Below are 19746 nucleotides of genomic sequence, written 5' to 3'. Positions count from 1 at the left end.
TTCATGCCTGTCGATGCATGTTCCTCTTTGGAAGTGCTTGATTCAATGATGCCATTCTCTCTCTCAGCCCTCGCGTGGGAGGGCGTAGGCGGTAGATGCCAGAAGATATGCACACTTCGAGATCACTCATGAAACAGCCAGCAGGGATGCCGGCCACCAAGATGTTGAAGTGATATCTTTCTGAGCTATATACTTTGTCAATCAATACTGACGCCTCTGGGTACTTCAAAACACCGAACGGGCCAGGTCTCGCCAGCCCGCCCGTCTATCGAATAAACAGAGTCCGGGGCCGAAACGGATGTCCCGTATCATCATCATTGCCATTCTATCTTCGCCATCTGGACGAGAGCAAAACCAGGGCTATGCACCGAAACGAACCAAATCCATTGCCCATCCAAGCACGGCGTGCGAAGAGCCCGACTCAGTCCTCCTTCTAACTTCCACCAGCGAGCCACTCAAAATGTCGTTTAGCTCACCAGTCATCATCGTCCTCTTTCTTCGCCATCGCGTTCTTCCTGGCCAGCAGCGCGTCCGCCAGACTGCCCGCCAGGCTCGGCGTGGGCGTATTGCTCCGGCTGCTGTCTGAACCGTTAAGGCTCATACCGGAGTCGCGCGGCTGAGGCGCGGGCGCGGGCTTTCGCCCCGCTGCGGGTCGCTTGGCCGGAGGCTGGGGCGCCGCGGGCTTGGCCCTGCCGTTTGCGACGGGGGGCGGGGGCGGCGCCCTCGGTGCTGGTGCTGGTGCTGGTGCTTGCTCTTCTACGTAGGCTGCAGGGACCCATGCCTGGCCGTCGCCTTTCTTAGCTAGCCACCATCCTGTTCAAAGTCAGTCATGTGCTCGTTTCCATTGCAGTCCTACAGATGGTGTGGGTCTTACCATTAGTCTCTTTCTGTACAACTTCGATCATGTCGCCCGCCCTGATTGTCAACTCGTTCTCCCTTTGGCCAGCGAAATCGTAAAGAACCTTGGCCATGATCCTCGCCCTGGCCGGAGGTGCAGCAGGCGGAGGAGGAGGCGGCACTCGAGTCGCAGAAGCAGCCGACTGATTTCGGGTGTGCGAGGGGATGGTGACAGGTGCGGGTATGGGTTTCGGAACAGGTCTAGGTGTAGGGTTGGGCACGGCACGCGGAGCCGCCGCAGCTCCAGCTCCAGGTCGGGGTTGAGGCTTTCGGTTGCCCGTGGCTCTCGACGGCCGGCCGTTGGGTCCACCAGGTTTGATAAGTTTTCCCTTTGTGATGGGCCTTGGTGGCACAGGTTTGGCTTTTGGCATGGGTCTCGATCCTGAGTTTGGTGGCTCGCCGGGCTGTGTGTGCACCGCACCACTCTTGTAGAAGTCCACCGGTGATGGAGAATCCTTGAGAACCTTGACCTGCTGCATCTTGCCGGGCTTCTTGGCGTACTCGATCGTCTCCCCTATCTTCAGGTTGAACCCTGCCGGCATGACCCGTTGCATTTGGGTGAACATTTCCGTCTTGAAGACACAGTTCATAAGCGGGTCTGCTTCCTGTTGTGAGCCAACTCCAAGCGAGAACCAGTCATCGCGGGAAGTCGATGCGCCGACGAATTTGACGGCTCCCAAAGGCACCGCCCGCTCGACAATAATCTGAACCTGGTTGTTCGCCAGCGCCTGAGAGACAGTGTAGAACTTGCTGTTCGTAACGATGAGGATCCTAGGGCTTGGCTTGCTGGAGCGGCCGAACTTGGCTTCCAAGATTTCACCACGGCACGAGAAGACTGCCTTCTCATTGCTTCCCAGTCCAATAGCATTGCGCACTTGACTGCCAGGCCCACTGGACGCATTGATGCCTAGATAGTCGCCGAGGAATCGTCGCGAACCCAGCAGACTCATGCGCCGCCTTTCCTTGCGCCCCTGAAGGACACGATGGCCGTCATCCCTCAGCTGCAAGTATTCAGCGCCTGTGCGCTTCTTGCGCCAGAACCGCTGGATACGTGTGGCCGACTCAGCCCTGTATGCGAGGTACGCTCGCCACATTCGCTGGATGCGAGTTGCCATGTTGTGCCAGTACCGATCTCGCATGTGCTCCAGGGCAAATAGCGTCTCTGGAGACTTGACGAAAGCCTTCGTTACACCAAGTTGCCACTCTTCCTGCGGGATACTCGTGTCCTTCAGAATTTGCTTGACAGCCGCGTCGTATGAGCCGGTCCAAGTGTACTCTCCTGCGTACGATGTTGCAGGAGATAGCAGGAAAAATCGATCGACGAACTTCTCAAAAGATTGACGGTACGCGAAGCCAGCCCGACGGATTCGCACGTTCTCTTGAAGACCAAGGTATTTGATTTGATGGAGCACATTTGGGACGTTGTACTCTGTTGGAGATTTGTTCTCGTTTGGCTTGATGGTTCGAATATAAGATGGCTGGCACTTCATGAGCGTTTCGACAAGAGCATTAGCCGAAGTCCGGATCCTGTCACCGGCAGATGGTGGTTGTTTTCTGTTGTCAGTGTCGACTTGGTGAGGGAACAGCGTGTGGATGAACTTGTTTTGACTGATCTGGAAGAGGTTCTGGACTCCCTTGAGCAGCTGGTCCTTGCACTTGTCCGTAATGCCATCGACTGTGTAGCTCACGTCACCAGCATAATGCCTAATGATGAAGCTGCCTTGACGCGGCGTCAGATGGGCATTGGACATGCCATTGATGCTTTGCATAAAGGTCCGATCGCAAGCAGCCGGGTCTGCGTGCGCGGTCTTGGTGGCGTCTTTCATGGCGGAGAAGATGCCCACCGGGCGGGTCTGCTCGATCAAGTCACACACGACTTTGTTGTCGAAGTAGGAGATAGGCGTCCACTTGATTTGTTCCCGGGCGTATTCCTCCTGCTCTGCCTTGAGCGTCAGCTGGATGAAGATCTGCTGCAATTTCTCGTTGACGTAGTTGATACAGAGCTGTTCAAAGCTGTTCTTCTCGAAAATCTCAAAACCGTAGATATCGAGAATGCCGATCGAGTTTGTTGTTGGTTGCCTGGCCTTCAATGACTGGTTGACCCTTTCCACAATCCAGTCAAACAGATTGTAATATACCGCTTTGGCTAGGGCATCGCGCGTGGCTGTTGCTTGCGCAATGTTGGCGGGAGACTCGATGACCTCACCGTTCCTCGGTGTCAAGACGCGAATGGTGATGGCCTTGATGAGCGCCTGGGGGTCGACCTCGAGCAGGTAGGCCAAGAAGTCGACAACGGACGAATCAGACACAGCGGCATACCCATCGTCGTCTTCCTTGAAGACCAGGTTGCCAGTCCACAAGATCGCAGAAAGCATCCTGAAGATATTGTCTTGCTCCCCTTGGGACAGGCCAATCAAACTCATTGCGTTCAGCGTGTCTTGGAACTCGGCGAGATCGTCGATTCCATCAACTTCCAGACATTTGGATCTACTTGTATAGAGATACGTTTCAGGCTTTTGTACTCCGAAGATCTCTCTCTGATGTTGTGATGCGCCCTTCGTGAACTGGTAGAAAATGTGGAAGTTTCGCTCGTTTTGGATCTGGCCGACAACTCGGGATTTCTCGAGCAGATAGTTGGTGATGTCGGCGCCGATGGGCTCGCCTTGGGCGTTGAAGTGCATCTGCAGGTACTTGCCGAAACGCGAGGAGTTGTTATTCCGCAGCGTTTTTGCGTTGCCGAAGGACTCCAGCAGAGGGTTGGTTGCCAGCACCATGTCCTTGATTTGCTTGACGTCGCCCGACTCGCCTCCGGACACGTTTGCGATGTACTGCATGATGCGCTTCGCAGCCTCGGTCTTGCCCGCACCAGACTCGCCCGAGATGATGACGCACTGGTTGTCATGGTAGGCCTTCAGGTTGTAGTATGCAGACTCGGCGATCGCAAAGACGTGCGGGGGCACCTCGAGCCGGTTCTTGCCCTTGTAGCTCTCGAGGACTTGGTCGGTATAGATTCCGAGGTCGCGAAAGGGGTTGACGGAAACCAGCACATGGCCGATGTAGGTGTAGATCTCGGCGCCCTCGAATCTCTTCTTCAAGTTATCATTAATGGCCTCGTTGGAGACCTTGCTGAGCAGGGTGAGGTCTGAAACGCCGATCTCCTTCTTCTTGGTGGTCTCGAAGGTGGCCTTCTTTGGCTTCGCTCCTCCTGCGCCGGCATGGCCGCCGCCGGCTGCGACAGCTCCGCCCTGCTTGGCCCCTTTATCCTTTCGACGGTTGGTGATACCCTGCGGAGTGTATGTGTGAGCAAGACCAGGCGCGCATCATGGGCGACAGTGCACTCGGGCGATTCTTACCATGGCGGGCGACTACGATGTGAAAGGGACCGTGACGATGCGGCGGTGGACAGAGTGGTGGGATGCTGTGGTGTATGAGGGACGACTCAGGGGCCAACATAGGGGCCGGGGAGCCTGCGCAGCGATGGGTCTATTGTGATCAGCGCCTGAGAGGATGCCAGGTCGACGATGCCCGAGCAATGCGCACAACTCGGAGGAGAAGATGGTGGTGGTCGTGTGTTGTTGTCGGCGTCAAGTTGATCGGCGTTCGGGAGGGAATTCGTAGTGGGGGATTGCCGCGTAGGACGGGGGGATGACGGACGGGTGAGGATGTTTCGAGTTTCGCAATAGGGACTAACTAAGCACTGCGCTGCAGCCGTGCTAACGGTAGGAGGATTGCCGGTGCAACAGGAAACAAAGTTGCTTGGCACGACAGCCTGACGGTATGCAGTGACGAAGCTGCGCGCCCTCTGCCTCTGCCTTGTCCAGTCATGGCCAAGTGTACTTACTTCGCTAAAAAAAGGGACGTCCTCCACCTTTAGGCCTCTACCGCAATCAAATGCCAATTGCTGTGATTTACTGCCATACCGGTGCTCCATACTGCTGCTGCTCCCGTATGCACGCGATATGAGTGGGCTGCCACGGCTGCCCACGGGTGCGTACCCGTATCGCCTCCGTACCTGGGTGCCTGGGTACGGTGGGAACGGATCCGCTGACGTAACCGCCTGCCTGCCCAAGTCCAAGCCCAGAGCCCAAGCACCGGCACGGGAAAAAGAAAAGCAAGCCGGCAGACAAATGAGCAAGCTGCGCAACAAAGTCACCACCACTGCGCCTCGCTCGGCCACGCAAGGATTTTGCCTCATCGCTGACAGCCAGCTCAGCAGAGGGGCTGAGGGGCAAGGCGGGCAGACGGGCCACATTCCAGCCTGCCCAGATGTCTTGAATAATGCCTCATGCAAAATTAGGCATACGCTGCCGCTCATCATCATGCCCTACTACCTACCTCTGTTCAACGCCATGTAGGCTGCGCATACGAATGACCAAGACGATCACGAATACCTCACAACAAGTTGCTCACGAGTCACCTCAAGGCAGACGGCTTAATTGAAGCTTCCATCACGGCGTATTCGTCATGCCAAGTTCGTGAGACGCCGCGCTTGCGCTTCAAGCCAGAGCGTGTGTCGAAAGCAGCGAGCGCAATGGGCCACAATGGGCCACAATGGACCGCAATGTGCATATGGCATCTCGATACAGCTTTGCCACAAGGAAGAGACATATCACCATGCTCACGAAAAATGCTCATTCACCAAGTCGAGCAGTCGTCTTCCCGGACATCATCACCAGCAGCATTGAAGGATGAGCGCTACTGTTGGATCCTGTCCGACGTCACCGGCTGGATCCCCGGCCGTCGTGAAGCTTAAATTTTTAAGCTTCATGCCTCCGAAGAGGGTGTTCAGACGCATGGGACTGACAGCCTAGGATGACATTTCAGCTCATGCTAACTCATCCATAATCTGAAAGCCACTAATTCAAGTATTCACACAGAATACAAGTTGTATACTGCGACTGCAGAATACCAACTAATCAGAAAGCATCCCCGGGAGCAGGCGTTGACCATCTGGCTGCTTCGTTGCATTTGCGGGTTCAGACACAAGCACAACTAATACGCGTATCAGTAATTGGGGTTTTAACATTTTTGCTCGAGATGTGTACGACACTGTCATTACGAAGAGAAAGAGACACTGTCAACATCACGTCTCCGTCCAGTATTGCCTCCAAGAGTGCAGTCTGCGGTGTGTTCAACGTAACGATCTGGTAAACACGGGATTAGCCATCTACCTGTTAGGGCCTATCTCAAATATTCCTTACACAAACATAGCCTTTGGCTCTTGATCTAGGACTCAATTTGGAAACCATTCAGGTATACATGTTCAGTGACGTGAGCTAGAGGCAAGGCTGATGTAACGCTACTGCGCGGAGCGAGTCGAAACCCAACTTTAAAGGCCCGTATGTTTGTTTACCAGCCAGGCTGCATACAGAAAAAGCACCGAATACTCACCAATCTCGAACCTTGAGCTTGTGCGCAACAATCATGGCCTTCCAGCTCGCAGGACGATCTACCTTTGGGCGAGCATGGCGTCGCTGCCTCTCAGAAACCTGTCACCGCCACGCAATTTCAAGCAGGGGTTGCTGTGGCACTTCCGGTCTGATGTCGATTTTATCCGTTCCTCCTTTCCCCTCGCAAGATCGGGTGGCGGCGTCCTAACCATGCGTCCTCTCTCCAGGCGAATGGCCGGAATGTAACTTGTCATCTAGCGTCGACAAGTCCAAGTCGACGCTTTCAGCCCGCCGGCTACCAAAGCCAGGGGGCTTGGTCTCCAACCGTTTGAAACTCGCATGCATGACATGTCGCTGCGTGGGGAGCATTGGGAGCCTCCAAATACGCTTAAATTCTGGCGGGCGAGCCGGGAGCCTACCCTCAGATACTGTGCAGGATAGACCTTTCCCGAGTTCCGCCCCTGCATCAACTCGACCGATTCGACTGAGGGTGGAGGAGTGCAGAGGGCTTGTCGTCCATCCGAGGGAGGCGATCCAATGCTTATATGATTTATCGAATGATCTATGTACGATGTGGCCACATTGTGATCCCACTCGAGGAGTGCCAAACTCAGACCCAAGCCTGCTTGGCGGCAGATGATTTGCTTGGTTGTTGTCCTCACACATGGCTGATTTCAGATACATTCGACTACCGCCGCCGCTCAGTGTTCAGGCTGCCCACCCTCTCCCCTGCTGGTGCAAGGACCACCAGATCTACTTGCACCACAGTCGTGAGATCTGGAACCTGATGTCTCCCGTTGACTTCAGCACATTAGTTTCGATGACGATGGAGCCACCCAGCAGCTACGGATCTCGCCAGCTAATAGCGGGCTGTCGAATACTGCTGATGGAAGGTGAGGTTTGACTAAGGTTTCTGGCGGTTGAGCCGGACAGCCCGGTCTGACCCAGGCTGCCAGGTACCAAGTACCACAAGATATGGAACTCCCCTGATCCGTGTGCAGAAGCCGCATCACGGCACGGGGTCGCATGGCCCCCCTGTCAAGATGGGTAGCTCGCCGTGCTGATTGGGTTGAGGCTCAGTGGAGGACTGCCTGGGTTGGGCTTAGCGCTCGCCGTCAAGTCGTCCCAAGATTCTCTTTGGCGAATCCCAGCTGTCCCCGGCGGCCCTGCAGTTCTCAATCTTGCCTCTCACTTCTCCATTCTAAGCGCCGGCTTCGTGGTGGTCACACATGTGCAGGTCGCACAAATGGCTATTCTTAGGCCTGATGCCCAGGTCCCGACCTCCTCTGTTCGACTTGGGGGAGGTCGAAAGAATCTCCTTCTTCTCCTCCCGAGTTTTGTAAACCTCATCGACGCAATCTACGACAAATTCGACGATACCATGATGAAAGATTTGCATTTGACCTGCTGAAAGATACCCCAACTGAACGCCCAGTACCCAACACATCACTGCCGCTGCACGAGCTGCATCCTACTGGATCCTGGTCCGGGCCGAAACACCAGATCAGCCTCACTGCACCCCCGGTTCTCATCATCTCTAACACGGCTCGTCTCAACTCTTCCACTACTAGTGTGTCGCATTGCTCTGCCAATCTGACAGCACCAGTCTTTGGTCCCATCTGACACGGGCTTTTTCCTAAGCGAAACCCTTTCCAACGTCTGATCTACCCCCTCGGCAGGGACCTCTCCCAGTCTACGGCTTGGCCCTGGCCTCTGCCCTGACCTCGTCCCAAAACCGTCGTCAACCCGGCAGTGGCGGGCAACTTTGCTACCGTTGACTCGATCTATGGGACCAAAAGAGGGCTGGAATCCGCAAGTGGATTAGACGTTTCATGGACGAACTGACATCCGAACACTGGATTTCAGGGTCATTGAGACTACCAGAGTCTGATCTAGAGGGATAGGCCGTTTCTGTGCCCTCTCTGTATTGAGACTAGACTGCTCTCATTGGTCACCCCCTCCACACAAGACGTGGTGTTTCGTCCTCGGGCCTTTATGACTACCCCCCTCGCCCACTACCAAAGTCTCGGCAGCCTTTAACCTCTCTCCTCCCCCTTCGACGGCCCAGGCTGAAGTACTGTCCATCTACTACGAGCCTATTTTCCTTGGCATTCTTTCCTTTCAGTCGCTGCTGGCTCAGATCGCTCTTTAATTCATCATCATCATCGAGCCGACTTGTCTGTTCGAGTATCTTGTCCGGTATAGAATATTGTAATAAGGGAACGGTGGATTCGGATTCGACTCGCTTGGGGATATTCTCGCTACGACACGCACACGCTTTCGAGGTTACCATCAGTCCGAAGTGACAACGAGCCGCCCACACGTCGCCGGTCGACTAAGTAATTCGCTTGCTGGGGAAAGTAGAGGGAGGAACCTCGACGGCTTTCAAGATGGGCTACGGCACGTTGGTTAAGAAACAGTTTACTGTTCCGAAGCTGTCCTTCTACTTCATATTTTGGGCAATCCACTTCTTCCTGTTTGGATTTGGATGGTACGGGTTCCCTCCCTTGATAAGTGCGCTGCACTGGATGCTGACGGAATCATAGGTATAAGCAAGCGTCCGATCCGCGACTCGCGGGTCTCAACTCGCTGCAGTTTTCCGTCTGGATTTCGCGAGGTGCCGGTCTGGTGTTGAGTTTCGATGGCTTGTTTATTTTGCTGCCAGTGTGTCGGACACTGGTGAGATGGCTCCGACCGAAGCTTAGGTTCCTGCCCTTGGACGAGAACCTCTGGTTCCATCGACAGGTCGCATACGCGATGCTGTTTTTCACCATCTGCCATGTCACTGCTCACTACGTCAAGTAAGTCCATGTCACGACCCCCTGCCTGAACGTGCACTCACCTGTCTGCCTAGCTTCTTCAACGTCGAGCGAACGCAAATCCGACCCGTTCTCGCACTGCAGATTCACTATGCCCAACCTGGTGGTATCACTGGCCACATCATGCTCCTCTGCATGCTTCTCATGTACACCACTGCGCACCACAGAATTCGCCAGCAGTCGTTCGAGACTTTCTGGTATACTCACCACCTGTTTATCCCTTTCCTGATCGGACTCTACACTCACGCAGTCGGCTGTTTCGTGCGTGACTCGGCCAATGGATTCTCGCCATTTGCCGGCGATATCTTCTGGACCCACTGCATTGGTTACCAGGGTTGGAGATGGGAGCTCTTTGGCGGTGGAATATATTTGACGGAGCGACTTTACCGTGAGATCCGGGCCCGCCGTTCAACCAAGATCACCCGTGTCGTCCGCCACCCTTACGGTATGTGCTGCTTACTTGCTTCATTGGTGGGACTCTGAAACTGACTCTTTCCAGACGTCGTCGAGATTCAATTCTCAAAGCCTTCATTCAAGTACAAGGCCGGCCAGTGGCTGTTCCTCCAACTGCCTTCCGTTTCCAAGTACCAGTGGCACCCCTTCACCATCACCTCGTGCCCTTACGACCCCTACGTCTCAGTCCACGTCCGCCAGGTCGGTGACTTCACCCGGGCGCTCGGTGATGCGGTCGGTGCCGGAGGCGCTCAGGCCAAGCTGTATGAGGGTGTCGACCCAATGGGTATGTACGAAGTGGCGCTGCAGAACGGGCAGCAGATGCCAGCGCTCCGAATCGACGGACCCTACGGCGCTCCCGCGGAGGACGTGTTCGAGAACGAGATCGCAGTGCTGGTTGGCACGGGTATTGGTGTGACGCCGTGGGCCGCCATCCTCAAGAACATCTGGCACTTGCGCAACAGCCCGAACCCGCCGACCCGTCTCCGCCGTGTCGAGTTCCTTTGGATCTGCAAGGACACAAACTCGTTCGAATGGTTCCAGACGCTCCTGTCATCACTTGAGCAGCAGAGTACCGAGGCCGCGCGCATCCCAGGTAGCTCGGGCGTCGAGTTCCTCAAGATCCACACCTACCTGACGCAGAAGCTGGACCAGGACACCATGAACAATATCGTGCTGAACTCGGTCGGCGCCGAGGTCGACCCTCTCACCGAGCTCAAGTCCCGCACCAACTTTGGCCGACCCGACTTTGCTAGGCTCTTCACGGGAATGAGGGACGGTATTCTGGACCGGACGTACCTGAACGGTCTGGAGGGCAGCATGAGGACGACTGTTGGTGTTTACTTCTGTGGTCCCTCGGCAGCAGGTGAGTTACCCTGGCCCATTTTTCTCCATTGAACTCCTTTGTGCTAACACATTCTCCAGCTCGCGACATCAAGAAAGCATGCAAAGCCGCTACTGTTAGGGAGGTTGATTTCCGTTTCTGGAAGGAGCACTTCTAAACGGCCATTTTCTTTTTTAAATACTAAATCATGTCTCTGGAGTGTCGTCACAACAAACGATTTCCTGAGGATTATACCACGACGCATGGCTGGACGAGACCGGGGCTGTACTCAGGGCTGAGACGACGGAAATCAGAGGACGTGCGGCCGCCGGTGTTGGTTGTATATGTTCTGGACTCACACTGCCACAGGCAGCGGCAGCAGCATTTGTGCACACAACACGCGCCCGAACTGGAGCTGGCGTGGGCTGGGTTGTTTGAAAACTGGTGGCACCGCCAGCCTGTCAAAAATATCATGGTCTCTCGACCCAGCTGGGGGAGATCTGGAAGTTGATTTTCCTGGATTTCAAGGTCGAGGGGATCTCTTGTCCATAATGTTCTTCCTATCAATCCTTATTTTTTTTTCTTCTACAGAAAAGCACAAATCTCCAGGTGTCTTATTGCCTTGACTACTGTGAAATTGACAAACTACCCGCCAACTCTGAAGATGTGAAAGGCGCGGAGGGCGAAGTAACGGCGGAGAGGCACAGGCGGAGCGGAACCTCTCAGTTCCCTTTGGCTGGCAGTCTCTTCCCTGTGCGTTGCCGCCCAGCCAGGCAGGCCCCAAAACACGGCTTGATACTGATCTGCGCCTTGTACCCTTCGGCGCCTCTCCCTTGGAGATCACTTTGCTTGTCTGCAAGAGAACAATCGGCGCGTAGTATGGGCGCACGGCCCAATCATCTCTGCGGCTTCGTCCCAGGCACCACCCCTCCCCCCCTGGTCTCCTGGTCAGACGAGAGCCGTTCCAGATCGGACCGACCCCCGGTCTTGCTGACCTCATCGCATGTCGGGACAGCAAGAGGCACACCCCGTCGTCTTCCCGGGCTGCTGTCCTGCTTTGGGCCGAGCAGCGTCGAGGCTCGGCCGAGATGGGGTCATGCTTGTCACCGCCCACACAACGCCTAGACTAGTGGGCTCGGGGAGGAAGAAGGCCTGGAATGAATAATCTTCAGACGAGAGAGCTCATACACAGATGAGAACGAAAGGAGATTTTTGGGACGGGTACCTTACTTCTCCTGCCTAGTCATTTTCCGGGGTCGACCTGATCAACCGTGTCCAATGCGTGCGAACCCCATGGCTAGAAGCTACCTGACAGTCACTTGCCGGAAGCTCACATCCTCTCGGCAGGAAGGGAACGCTGGTTCCGGGCTGGACGCCAAGACCGTCGAGACGCGATGCCCCCAGTCGAGTCGCAGCAAGAGAGGGAGCGGCACATCGAGAACAGCTTCTACCCCGGACGCAGGCGAGAAACACATCGCGAATAAAGCCTTTGTGGCCTGGCCGCCGGAAGGGCTCCTCGTCCCAACATCCTGCACCAGCCCGTGAAACAGCGTGTGTGCGTGCGGCCGTCCCACGGCGTTATTCGAGAAGCCTCTTTCCCCCCCCCCCCCCTCTCGCACGAGCACTGACGAAGGGGCCCTGTGCTCGGTGTCGCTTGCCCAGCTGGCCAAGCCAGCGTGCGGCTCGTCAAGGCGTGATTCGCAGGGGCCAAGCGCGATCTGCTGCAAGAGCGTCGAGCATTTGAGCTTCTCTGTGGGGAGGAGACACGTGATGGGTCTGACAGTGTGCTTCTCTAGGGACCCTTGGGCTGAGATGGTGCTCCTCCATATTCAAGTTAAGCTCGCCGGGTGTGGAGGGCCAGGGCGGGATCAGTATCGTCGTAGTTATGGGACGACGGGAAGCTTAATGAGTCTTGCTTGTTCGGAGATTCGTTCTTCCTGACGGAGAAGAAAGACAATGACACTTGTCAGGAGCCTCATCTGTCTGTAACCACCAACTTTGCCCTGATGTCTGTCACGGGGGAAATCGGACCTTTCAACCGGTTTGTGCTCTCGACTCGGAGCCCCATTAAACGCGTGGTGAGAGTCAATGGCGAAGCTGGTCGTGAGCATATATGACAATGCTACTATCTCCTAGCCCTGACTGTCAAATGAGGGAACTAGGAAGATGACGGCCTGGCGATGGTCAGGATGACATTACCGTTTTGTGCAACGTCACTACTCTGGATCCAATCAACATGAATAAGGCGACATACGAAAGACTCAGAAACAGAAGTGAGCCTGTGCCGGTGGAGTGTCATCTATTTGCCAGATAATTCAATGAGCCCCTTAAATGTAGGAGACGAACTTGGTAGATTTCACTACAATACGAAGTAAACACAGGATAGAAGAGAGGACCGGAAATTGAGTTTGACCAACCCCGGATTCACGGCTGTCATTCAGGGTCACAGCCTGTCCGTCTGTGCGCCCGGGCTGCTGTGAGCCTTTCGAAAGTGAGGACTCTGATTGAGCCTGAGACAGCGCTGCCTGCCAGACGATAGCGAAGTGATGGTGTGTGTATATTCTCCTGTAAATAATGAATCTGAGGAAGAGTGCCATGAAGATCAAGGTCCAAATCAGAGGAAGCTAGGCGAGATACCCCGGACCCAAAGTGCTGCGATTAGCAGACTATGCACAGTAGCTCTACCACGCTGCTCCGCAATTTAGGGTGATTGTCCTCCGAGGGTGGGAGCTGCCAGCCAGCGCTATGGCTGAGGACAAATGAAGAAGAGAGTTCAGGACAGCAAGCAAGCTACGACCGTCGTCCAGATTTCACTCCGCACCCTGACTTTGGTGACACATCAACAGCAGCTTTGGATTCCAGCGACAACGTCGAGTTTCTAGAAACAGGCTAAGGAAGCATCGCTCCTTTCCTCATCCAGCCTGCGCAGCCTCGACACCAGGCCATACACACAAGCGGTGCATCCCTGTTCACTCGCCCACAACCCTCAAGATGTTGCGATGGTGAGAACCTCACCCTTCCACACAACCTCATGCAAACTAAGCTGCTAACACTCCACCCTTCAGGTACCAAGCTAAGCTGGTCAAGCGGCCCCTGCTGACCCAGGTCGTGACCACGGCCATCCTCTTCGGCACGGGCGACGTCATCGCCCAGCAGGCCGTCGACAAGAAGGGCCTTGAGAAGCACGACCTGGCCCGCACCGGCCGCATGGTGCTCTACGGCGGCGGTAAGTAACAACAGACAGTTCCAAATCCCGCAGACATCATTCAAAGAAAGCAAGAACGTTGACTGACCCTAACACAGCCGTCTTCGGCCCGGCCGCGACGACGTGGTACAAGTTCCTGGCCAAGAACGTGAACCTCAAGTCGCCCAACGCGACGACGCTGGCGCGCGTGGCGCTGGACCAGGGCGTGTTCGCGCCCGTCTTCATCGGCGTCTTCCTGTCGTCCATGGCCGTCATGGAGGGCAACCCCGTCGGCGAGAAGCTCGACAAGAACTACTCCACCGCCCTGACCTCCAACTACATGCTGTGGCCCTTCGTGCAGGGCATCAACTTCAAGCTGGTGCCGCTCGAGCACCGCGTGCTCTTCGTCAATGTCATCAGCATCGGGTGGAACTGCTACCTGAGCTACCTCAACAGCTCCTAGGTACTGGGGGACGGTGAGGGGGCGTCCTGGGGTGGGCGGACTGTTATTGGTGGAATTTGGGGCGCGGAGGAGGATAGGGAGCGGTTGATACATGCGCGTGTGAGTTGACTAGAATTCTTCAATTCCGATGGCATCTGGCATGGTCGCGCTGGGCCCTCGGGGATGTGTGTTCAGGGAGAGATTATAGAGGGATAAAACACATCAGGGAGGCGTTGTAAGGTTGCATTTTTCAATCAATCCGTCGGTACATATGGTGCTCTTAGGCACCAAGAATTCACTTGCCTATCTCGAAGTGCATTCTGCTGCTTTCATGGGGCCCAGGTTGATATCTCTTACTTTAATGCTTGAGCCGTGCATTAGATGGAGACAGCATCTGCTAGAGTCGAAGACGGCTGTGGGTCCAGAACCTCGCCCAGTTGATCCTTCAACTCGTTGATAAGCTTCGACTTTTATGTCTATCTTGTTTAAAGCAATACCCACATTGAGGTGCTTATGACCGCTGTTATACCTACTACCGCTATACCCCTGCCGAGGTCAGGCGACAAAAATGAGGTGTATGCCTCGCTTCAAATCTGAGCAGACAGTGCTCTCCATCGCCCACGGGGAAATGGGGCAAACATGATGCAACCACAATCTAGGACTCGCCTAACCGCAGAAAATACCACATAGCCAGCATTCCCGCAACCTGGTCCCTCATATACTCTGCTTTAAAGTGCTGGTAAAAGTGCCTCTAGTCCTTGTTCCTGCTTCCGAGAATAATTATGTCCATTATGTGCAGGAGGCTGACATACTACTTCTCAGTGGGGTCTGCAACAACGGCCGGGAGTCCAAACTCCTTCCCCTGAAGGTGACCAAGTCCCTCACCACCCTGTGCTGAGTGTTAGCTGTGTTCATAACTTCAGAGGTGGAAGGGTTGCACTCACATAGCTGACCAGAGGAGAGACCTCGACTCCAGCATCTTCGTCACCGGCAAGGATCGCACCGGCGGCCTGTAGCCACCTCTTGCCCTGGGTGGTGATGTCCTTCTTGCTCGTGTCGGGGTCATCCTCACCAGTGCCACGCGCATTCTTGAGCGGGGAGAACTCATCCTCGCGCTTGACCTCGAGACACGCAAACTTGTCTAGAGTCAGCAGGGGGAACACGTCGAACACGAACTGCTCCAGCTTGATGCCGTTGGGCTTCTCGGGCTTGACGGTCTCGCCGGACTTGAGATCCACGTGGGGGATCTTCTTGCGGGCGACGTGATGCGGCAGGTCCTTGGCGAAGCTGGGGATCTTCTCCAGGAAGCCGATGCTGTAGTAGTGGTTGACGATGTTGGCGGCGCGGAACTTGAGCACGTCGGGCTGTTTGGCGTCCTTGGCCTCTGCCGTCTCCTTGTCGATCTCGCTGTACTCGACCACGTCCGGGCGGCCGTTCTTGGAGAGGATCAAGCCGACCGACTCGGTGGCATTGCGCTTGCGCACGACCTTGGTCGCGATCTCGACGTTCTTGGACGCGGCGAAGCCCGTGAAGGTCGGGTCAGCCACCCTGACCAGGCAGTTGTCCACACAGTACGAGTGGACGTGCTCGATGCCCCGCTTGCGCAGGTCGCCCAGGACGGGCGATGTGATCAGGGCCTGGTAGATGCCGCCGTTTCCATCAGGGGCAACGGCGACCTTGCCCTTGCTCTCGAGGAGGATCTTGCCGTCGTTCGAGATGCAAGGCAGCACACCTTGTTCGAAGATCAAGACGTTCTCCTTCTTGAGACCAAAGTACTTTTGCTCCTCAAAGAAGGCCTCGGTCGGTCCCCTCGTGGGCCCGCTAGTCATGACGTACCATGGCACCACAACCTCCTGGTCCTCAGGGAGACCGGCGTGCTTGTGTGCCAGCACCTGCAGCCGCCGGATTCTTTCGGCTTGGATCTGGAACAAAGACTTGTGTGAAGGCAGGCCAATGTCGAAGCAGCCCTTTGGTGCAGAACTGCCCAGTCTTGTGCCCTGGCCACCGGCCATGAGGACCACTCCAACCTTGTTCTTTGCGGTGAGGTCTAGGCCGGACTCGTACCATTTCTTGAGTTGGTCGGCATCTGAGTCCAAGACACTGGCGGTGGCGGATTCGGGGAGAGGTTCGAGCTCGGCCTTCTTGGCATCCGCCTCTGGGGGGCTGAGGGCCTTCTTCGTGATGGTGTTGATGTAATCCGGGTCGAAGCCGGCGAGTTGGTGGTAAAGTTGTGCTTGCTCGTCCTTAGAGAGGGAGTCGTAGAAGGTGAAGACCTGTTCTTGGCCCGCCTTCTCGTACTTGTCCTTCAGTGCCTTGACCTCGTCGGCCGAGGGAGAGCGAGGAGGGGCATCGGCGGTCTTGCCAATGTTGAGAGCGCTCTTGATGGTCTCCATGATGGCAATTACTCCTCGTGATTGATCTGTAAGTGGTGTATATAAATTTGGCAGGGCAATTGGATAGACAGTCAAGCTCAAGTCAATTCAAGTCAAGACAATACTGAGAATTACCAGAAGAGGACAGCAAGAATGGGATCCAGCAAGCGGCGGTGGTGTTGGACAAGGGCAGTCAGCTTGCTTTGTATTAATAGCACGGGCGGGATGAAAGCTGGAGCTCCCCCTCCACCCACCACTGTGTACTAGACACTACCTGGGTACTGCTCAGCTCCTCTGCCCCGCCAACCCCTGATTCCGATGCCCCTGCAGGTGGGAAGGCGCTCCCGCCCAGTAGGGAGCTGGCCCTGCCAACAGCCGGCTTGTGACGTCGACACGATCCCCATCAGCCACCTCCTATTCGCTGAGGCTGTTGCTTGGGCTCGTAACTGTTCTGTACTACCGGCCACGACCTTGTTGTCAGCGGGCAGTATTTGGCCTTTCAGCTCCAGCTCAAGCCACACCCGATGCACGGCCAGAGCACCTCACGAAGCACGGAATACGAGCTACCTTGCCTCTAGAAGCCGGATACAGAAAGGCTTCTTTGTTCCTGTGTCTTCTAACTACAGCCTAGTCTTGTCTGTCAGCTCGTGGTACAGAGGTCTATCTTCCAAGTGAGAGACCAAAGTTTACCAGAAACAGACAAGCAGTACGCTCTCACCGTAGAGGAGCTATAGTATCCGTCAGTCGTCCCGAGAGTATCAAGACTTGCGTTTACAAGCATGGTGAAGGGTTTCTAGAAGCAAATGCTTTACTTCCCGATCAACTGAGTGGAATTCCGAAGTTGCCACCGGATGGATCTAGAATCCCAGGGGGTTGAGATGCAAAAGGCCAATATTACCAGTCTGGTCGATTCAGAATACCGACTTCATGCCATGATTTGTGTCCAGCCATCCCAACCCGAAACCCGTCAGTGAATAGCTGCGTTTAAGCTGCATCGTGTGTAGCTGGGTTTTGTGTAGTGCCGAGGTCTCAAGCAACCTTGCTTGTTACCCTCACATTCACTTCAACTGCCCAAGCTGCGTCAACCCAGCACTCAGAGCCATTCATCAACCTCAAATCACCGGGTCGTTGCCCGCGAGGGAACCAACAGATCAGACACCATGGCGTCTCTGGACCGTGAATCAGTCAATATCTCGGTGTCACCTCCTCAGTCATCCTTCAGCGGTAGACTCAACATGGAGAACTTCAGATTCAAAGCCGAACAGCAGTCGCCACCAGCAGGACAGACACCACCCCGTCGAAGCACTCGCCTCTCACTTACGCCCAGGAAAATAGAGAGTCCCACACGAGCCAGTCCAGCATCAATGGGCAACAACAGAAAGCGCAAAGCCACCGTCCTGGCAAGTGAAGACGCAGGCGTCCCAGCCCTACCAGATGGCTCAACAGAGGCAGAGGCAGACGCAGCCGACGACTCATCACCGTCATCAACACCGACCCCAAGCGGCACCAAGAAGCCCAAGAAAAGGAACCGACAAAAGTCAGGCTACCAGCCCCCGAGCGTGTACGCGCACCTGCCGCCGCTCCCGGACGCCCTCGCGCCCAACATGCACGCGCTCTTCTGCGGGCTCAACCCGGGCGTGCGCACCGCGCAGACGGGCCACGCCTACAACCACCCGAGCAACCTGTTCTGGAAGCTGATGTTCTCGTCGGGCGTGCTGCCCGTGCGCTGTGTCGCCGAAGAGGACCGCACCCTGCCGGAGCGCTTCCGCCTCGGGCTCACTAACATCGTGTCCCGGCCGAGCCGCAACGGCGCCGAGCTGAGCAAGGCCGAGATGGACGCGGGCGTGGGCGCGCTCGAGGCAAAGGTGCGGGTTTGGAGGCCACTTGCGGTAGTCATGGTTGGGAAGAGCATATGGGAGTCGGTGTGGAGGGTGCGGCATGGCAGGGGCATTGCAAAGCATGAGTTCAAGTACGGCTGGCAGGACGAGAGTGAGAACATGGGGGCTGGGGACGTGGGCGATAGCGAGAGGCAGGAGGGAGTCGAGTACCGAGACGGCTGGAAGGGGGCAAGGGTGTTTGTTGCGAGCTCTACGAGTGGCCTCGCCGCGACGTTGAGTCCGGCTGAGAAGGAGAGGATATGGAGGGAACTGGGCCGATGGGTCGAGGCGAGGAGGGCGGGGAGGGATGTGCCGCCGGGCCTTGTGGACGATATGTCGTGACGAATCCTATACCATCAAGGAGCGTGACATGGCGTAGGTGAGAGTGTACAATTCGTCAGACCAACTGAGGTTGCTGCAAGCTATCTCACATCACATTTCTATGGCTTAACGTGAAGAATGCAACTGGGATGAGCTACTTCCAATACGCTGCGCATGATGTTGATGTCTCTTCTATGGAAACCTGCCTTCGGTGTGTGCCTAGGTGGCTTGAGACATATCACGTCCTCTCCCTGGGTGAGGCAGAGTTCACAGGGAATTGGGTTGCCAGCAGTCCGTCCCTTGACAGCCTGATCTATTATAAACACATGCAATAATTCACCTGTCCGTCCTGAAGGTCAAATCGAAGGTTGTCCAAGTTCCAATAAACCCCCCCCCCCCCCCGGCTTTATATTTTTAGATAGCCAAAAAAAAATACCTGCCAACCCACCCGGATGTTCGAAGCCAGCAGCAACATCGCGATCCTCTTCCTTCTAAGCATCCTCGCACAGATACTACTCAGGGTGTGTCGAGAACGTGAGAGTCAAGCCATGGTCGCCAGGGTCGGCAGCCCGGTGATGTTGTCGGCAGTCAGCTCTGGCGACGAGCCACAGAAGCTCAATCTCTCAGGTGACGGGACGCCAGGTGCCGAGAGTACAGAATCAGACCATGACGAGAACAAGAACGTCTACGACAGGATCGACTCCTTGATCTCCCAGGCCCGCTCGAGAACAACCAATATGAGCGAGATCATCAGCGAAGCCAACCCCGAGATCGCCGACGCCGCAGCAATCTACCTACAGGCGGCGGAAGACCTGCTGAAGTTGCGCTTCAATCCGGGCGAGGAAAGAACCCGCGCAGAGCTGCACGCCCTCGCCGGCCAGCTCATCCGCGACACAAACGACAAGACCGGCTCGTTGCAGCTTCTGGACCTGTCAGCTTCGCTAGCTGGTGGGGTAATAGGACTCATCGTACTGATCTGGTTTGCCTCGCTGATGGTAGCCTCGATCGTGTTCATGATGGCAAAGAAGGCCCAGGGCTAATCTCTCACGAAGACCATACGCCTTCCGCCTGGTCCCCGCAGGCCTGCGCCCTGTCCTCTAGCTGGTCACGCAGGTCATCTCCCGGCCGATGCTGCTTGTAGCTGACTTTTTCCGTTTCAATTCTTGAT

At 55.7% G+C, this 19746-nt stretch overlaps 6 protein-coding genes across 6 annotated transcripts; 4 read left to right on the top strand and 2 right to left on the bottom strand.

The window, feature by feature from the left end:
* Nucleotides 1–472: 472 nt before the first annotated feature.
* Nucleotides 473–4253, bottom strand: J7T55_002969 (myosin-1; the record flags this gene model as incomplete). Its single annotated transcript, XM_053138099.1, has 3 exons — nucleotides 473–813; nucleotides 875–4181; nucleotides 4251–4253. The coding sequence occupies 3 exons, from the start codon at nucleotides 4251–4253 to the stop codon at nucleotides 473–475; spliced, it is 3651 nt and encodes a 1216-aa protein (XP_052998837.1).
* A 4424-nt stretch (nucleotides 4254–8677) lies between these two features.
* J7T55_002968 (ferric reductase like transmembrane component) lies at nucleotides 8678–10560 on the top strand (the record flags this gene model as incomplete). Its single annotated transcript, XM_053138098.1, has 5 exons — nucleotides 8678–8778; nucleotides 8834–9088; nucleotides 9142–9551; nucleotides 9606–10424; nucleotides 10484–10560. The coding sequence occupies 5 exons, from the start codon at nucleotides 8678–8680 to the stop codon at nucleotides 10558–10560; spliced, it is 1662 nt and encodes a 553-aa protein (XP_052998836.1).
* Nucleotides 10561–13373: 2813 nt separating this feature from the next.
* J7T55_002967 (mpv17 pmp22 family protein) lies at nucleotides 13374–14029 on the top strand (the record flags this gene model as incomplete). The annotated part of the gene is made up of 3 exons (XM_053138097.1): nucleotides 13374–13384; nucleotides 13448–13608; nucleotides 13686–14029. The coding sequence occupies 3 exons, from the start codon at nucleotides 13374–13376 to the stop codon at nucleotides 14027–14029; spliced, it is 516 nt and encodes a 171-aa protein (XP_052998835.1).
* A 790-nt stretch (nucleotides 14030–14819) lies between these two features.
* On the bottom strand, nucleotides 14820–16401 carry J7T55_002966 (udp-n-acetylglucosamine pyrophosphorylase; the record flags this gene model as incomplete). The annotated part of the gene is made up of 2 exons (XM_053138096.1): nucleotides 14820–14897; nucleotides 14953–16401. 2 exons carry the CDS (start codon nucleotides 16399–16401, stop codon nucleotides 14820–14822), a joined length of 1527 nt encoding a protein of 508 aa, XP_052998834.1.
* Nucleotides 16402–17540: 1139 nt separating this feature from the next.
* Nucleotides 17541–18599, top strand: J7T55_002965 (G/U mismatch-specific uracil DNA glycosylase; the record flags this gene model as incomplete). Its single annotated transcript, XM_053138095.1, has 1 exon — nucleotides 17541–18599. One exon carries the CDS (start codon nucleotides 17541–17543, stop codon nucleotides 18597–18599), a length of 1059 nt encoding a protein of 352 aa, XP_052998833.1.
* A 431-nt stretch (nucleotides 18600–19030) lies between these two features.
* On the top strand, nucleotides 19031–19618 carry J7T55_002964 (uncharacterized protein; the record flags this gene model as incomplete). The annotated part of the gene is made up of 1 exon (XM_053138094.1): nucleotides 19031–19618. One exon carries the CDS (start codon nucleotides 19031–19033, stop codon nucleotides 19616–19618), a length of 588 nt encoding a protein of 195 aa, XP_052998832.1.
* Nucleotides 19619–19746: the final 128 nt, after the last annotated feature.

This window comes from Diaporthe amygdali, assembly GCF_026229845.1.
Source record: "Diaporthe amygdali strain CAA958 chromosome Unknown NODE_3_length_2959817_cov_65_330692, whole genome shotgun sequence".
Lineage (NCBI taxonomy): Eukaryota > Fungi > Ascomycota > Sordariomycetes > Diaporthales > Diaporthaceae > Diaporthe > Diaporthe amygdali.
This window is presented reverse-complemented; position numbering and strand designations above follow the sequence as displayed.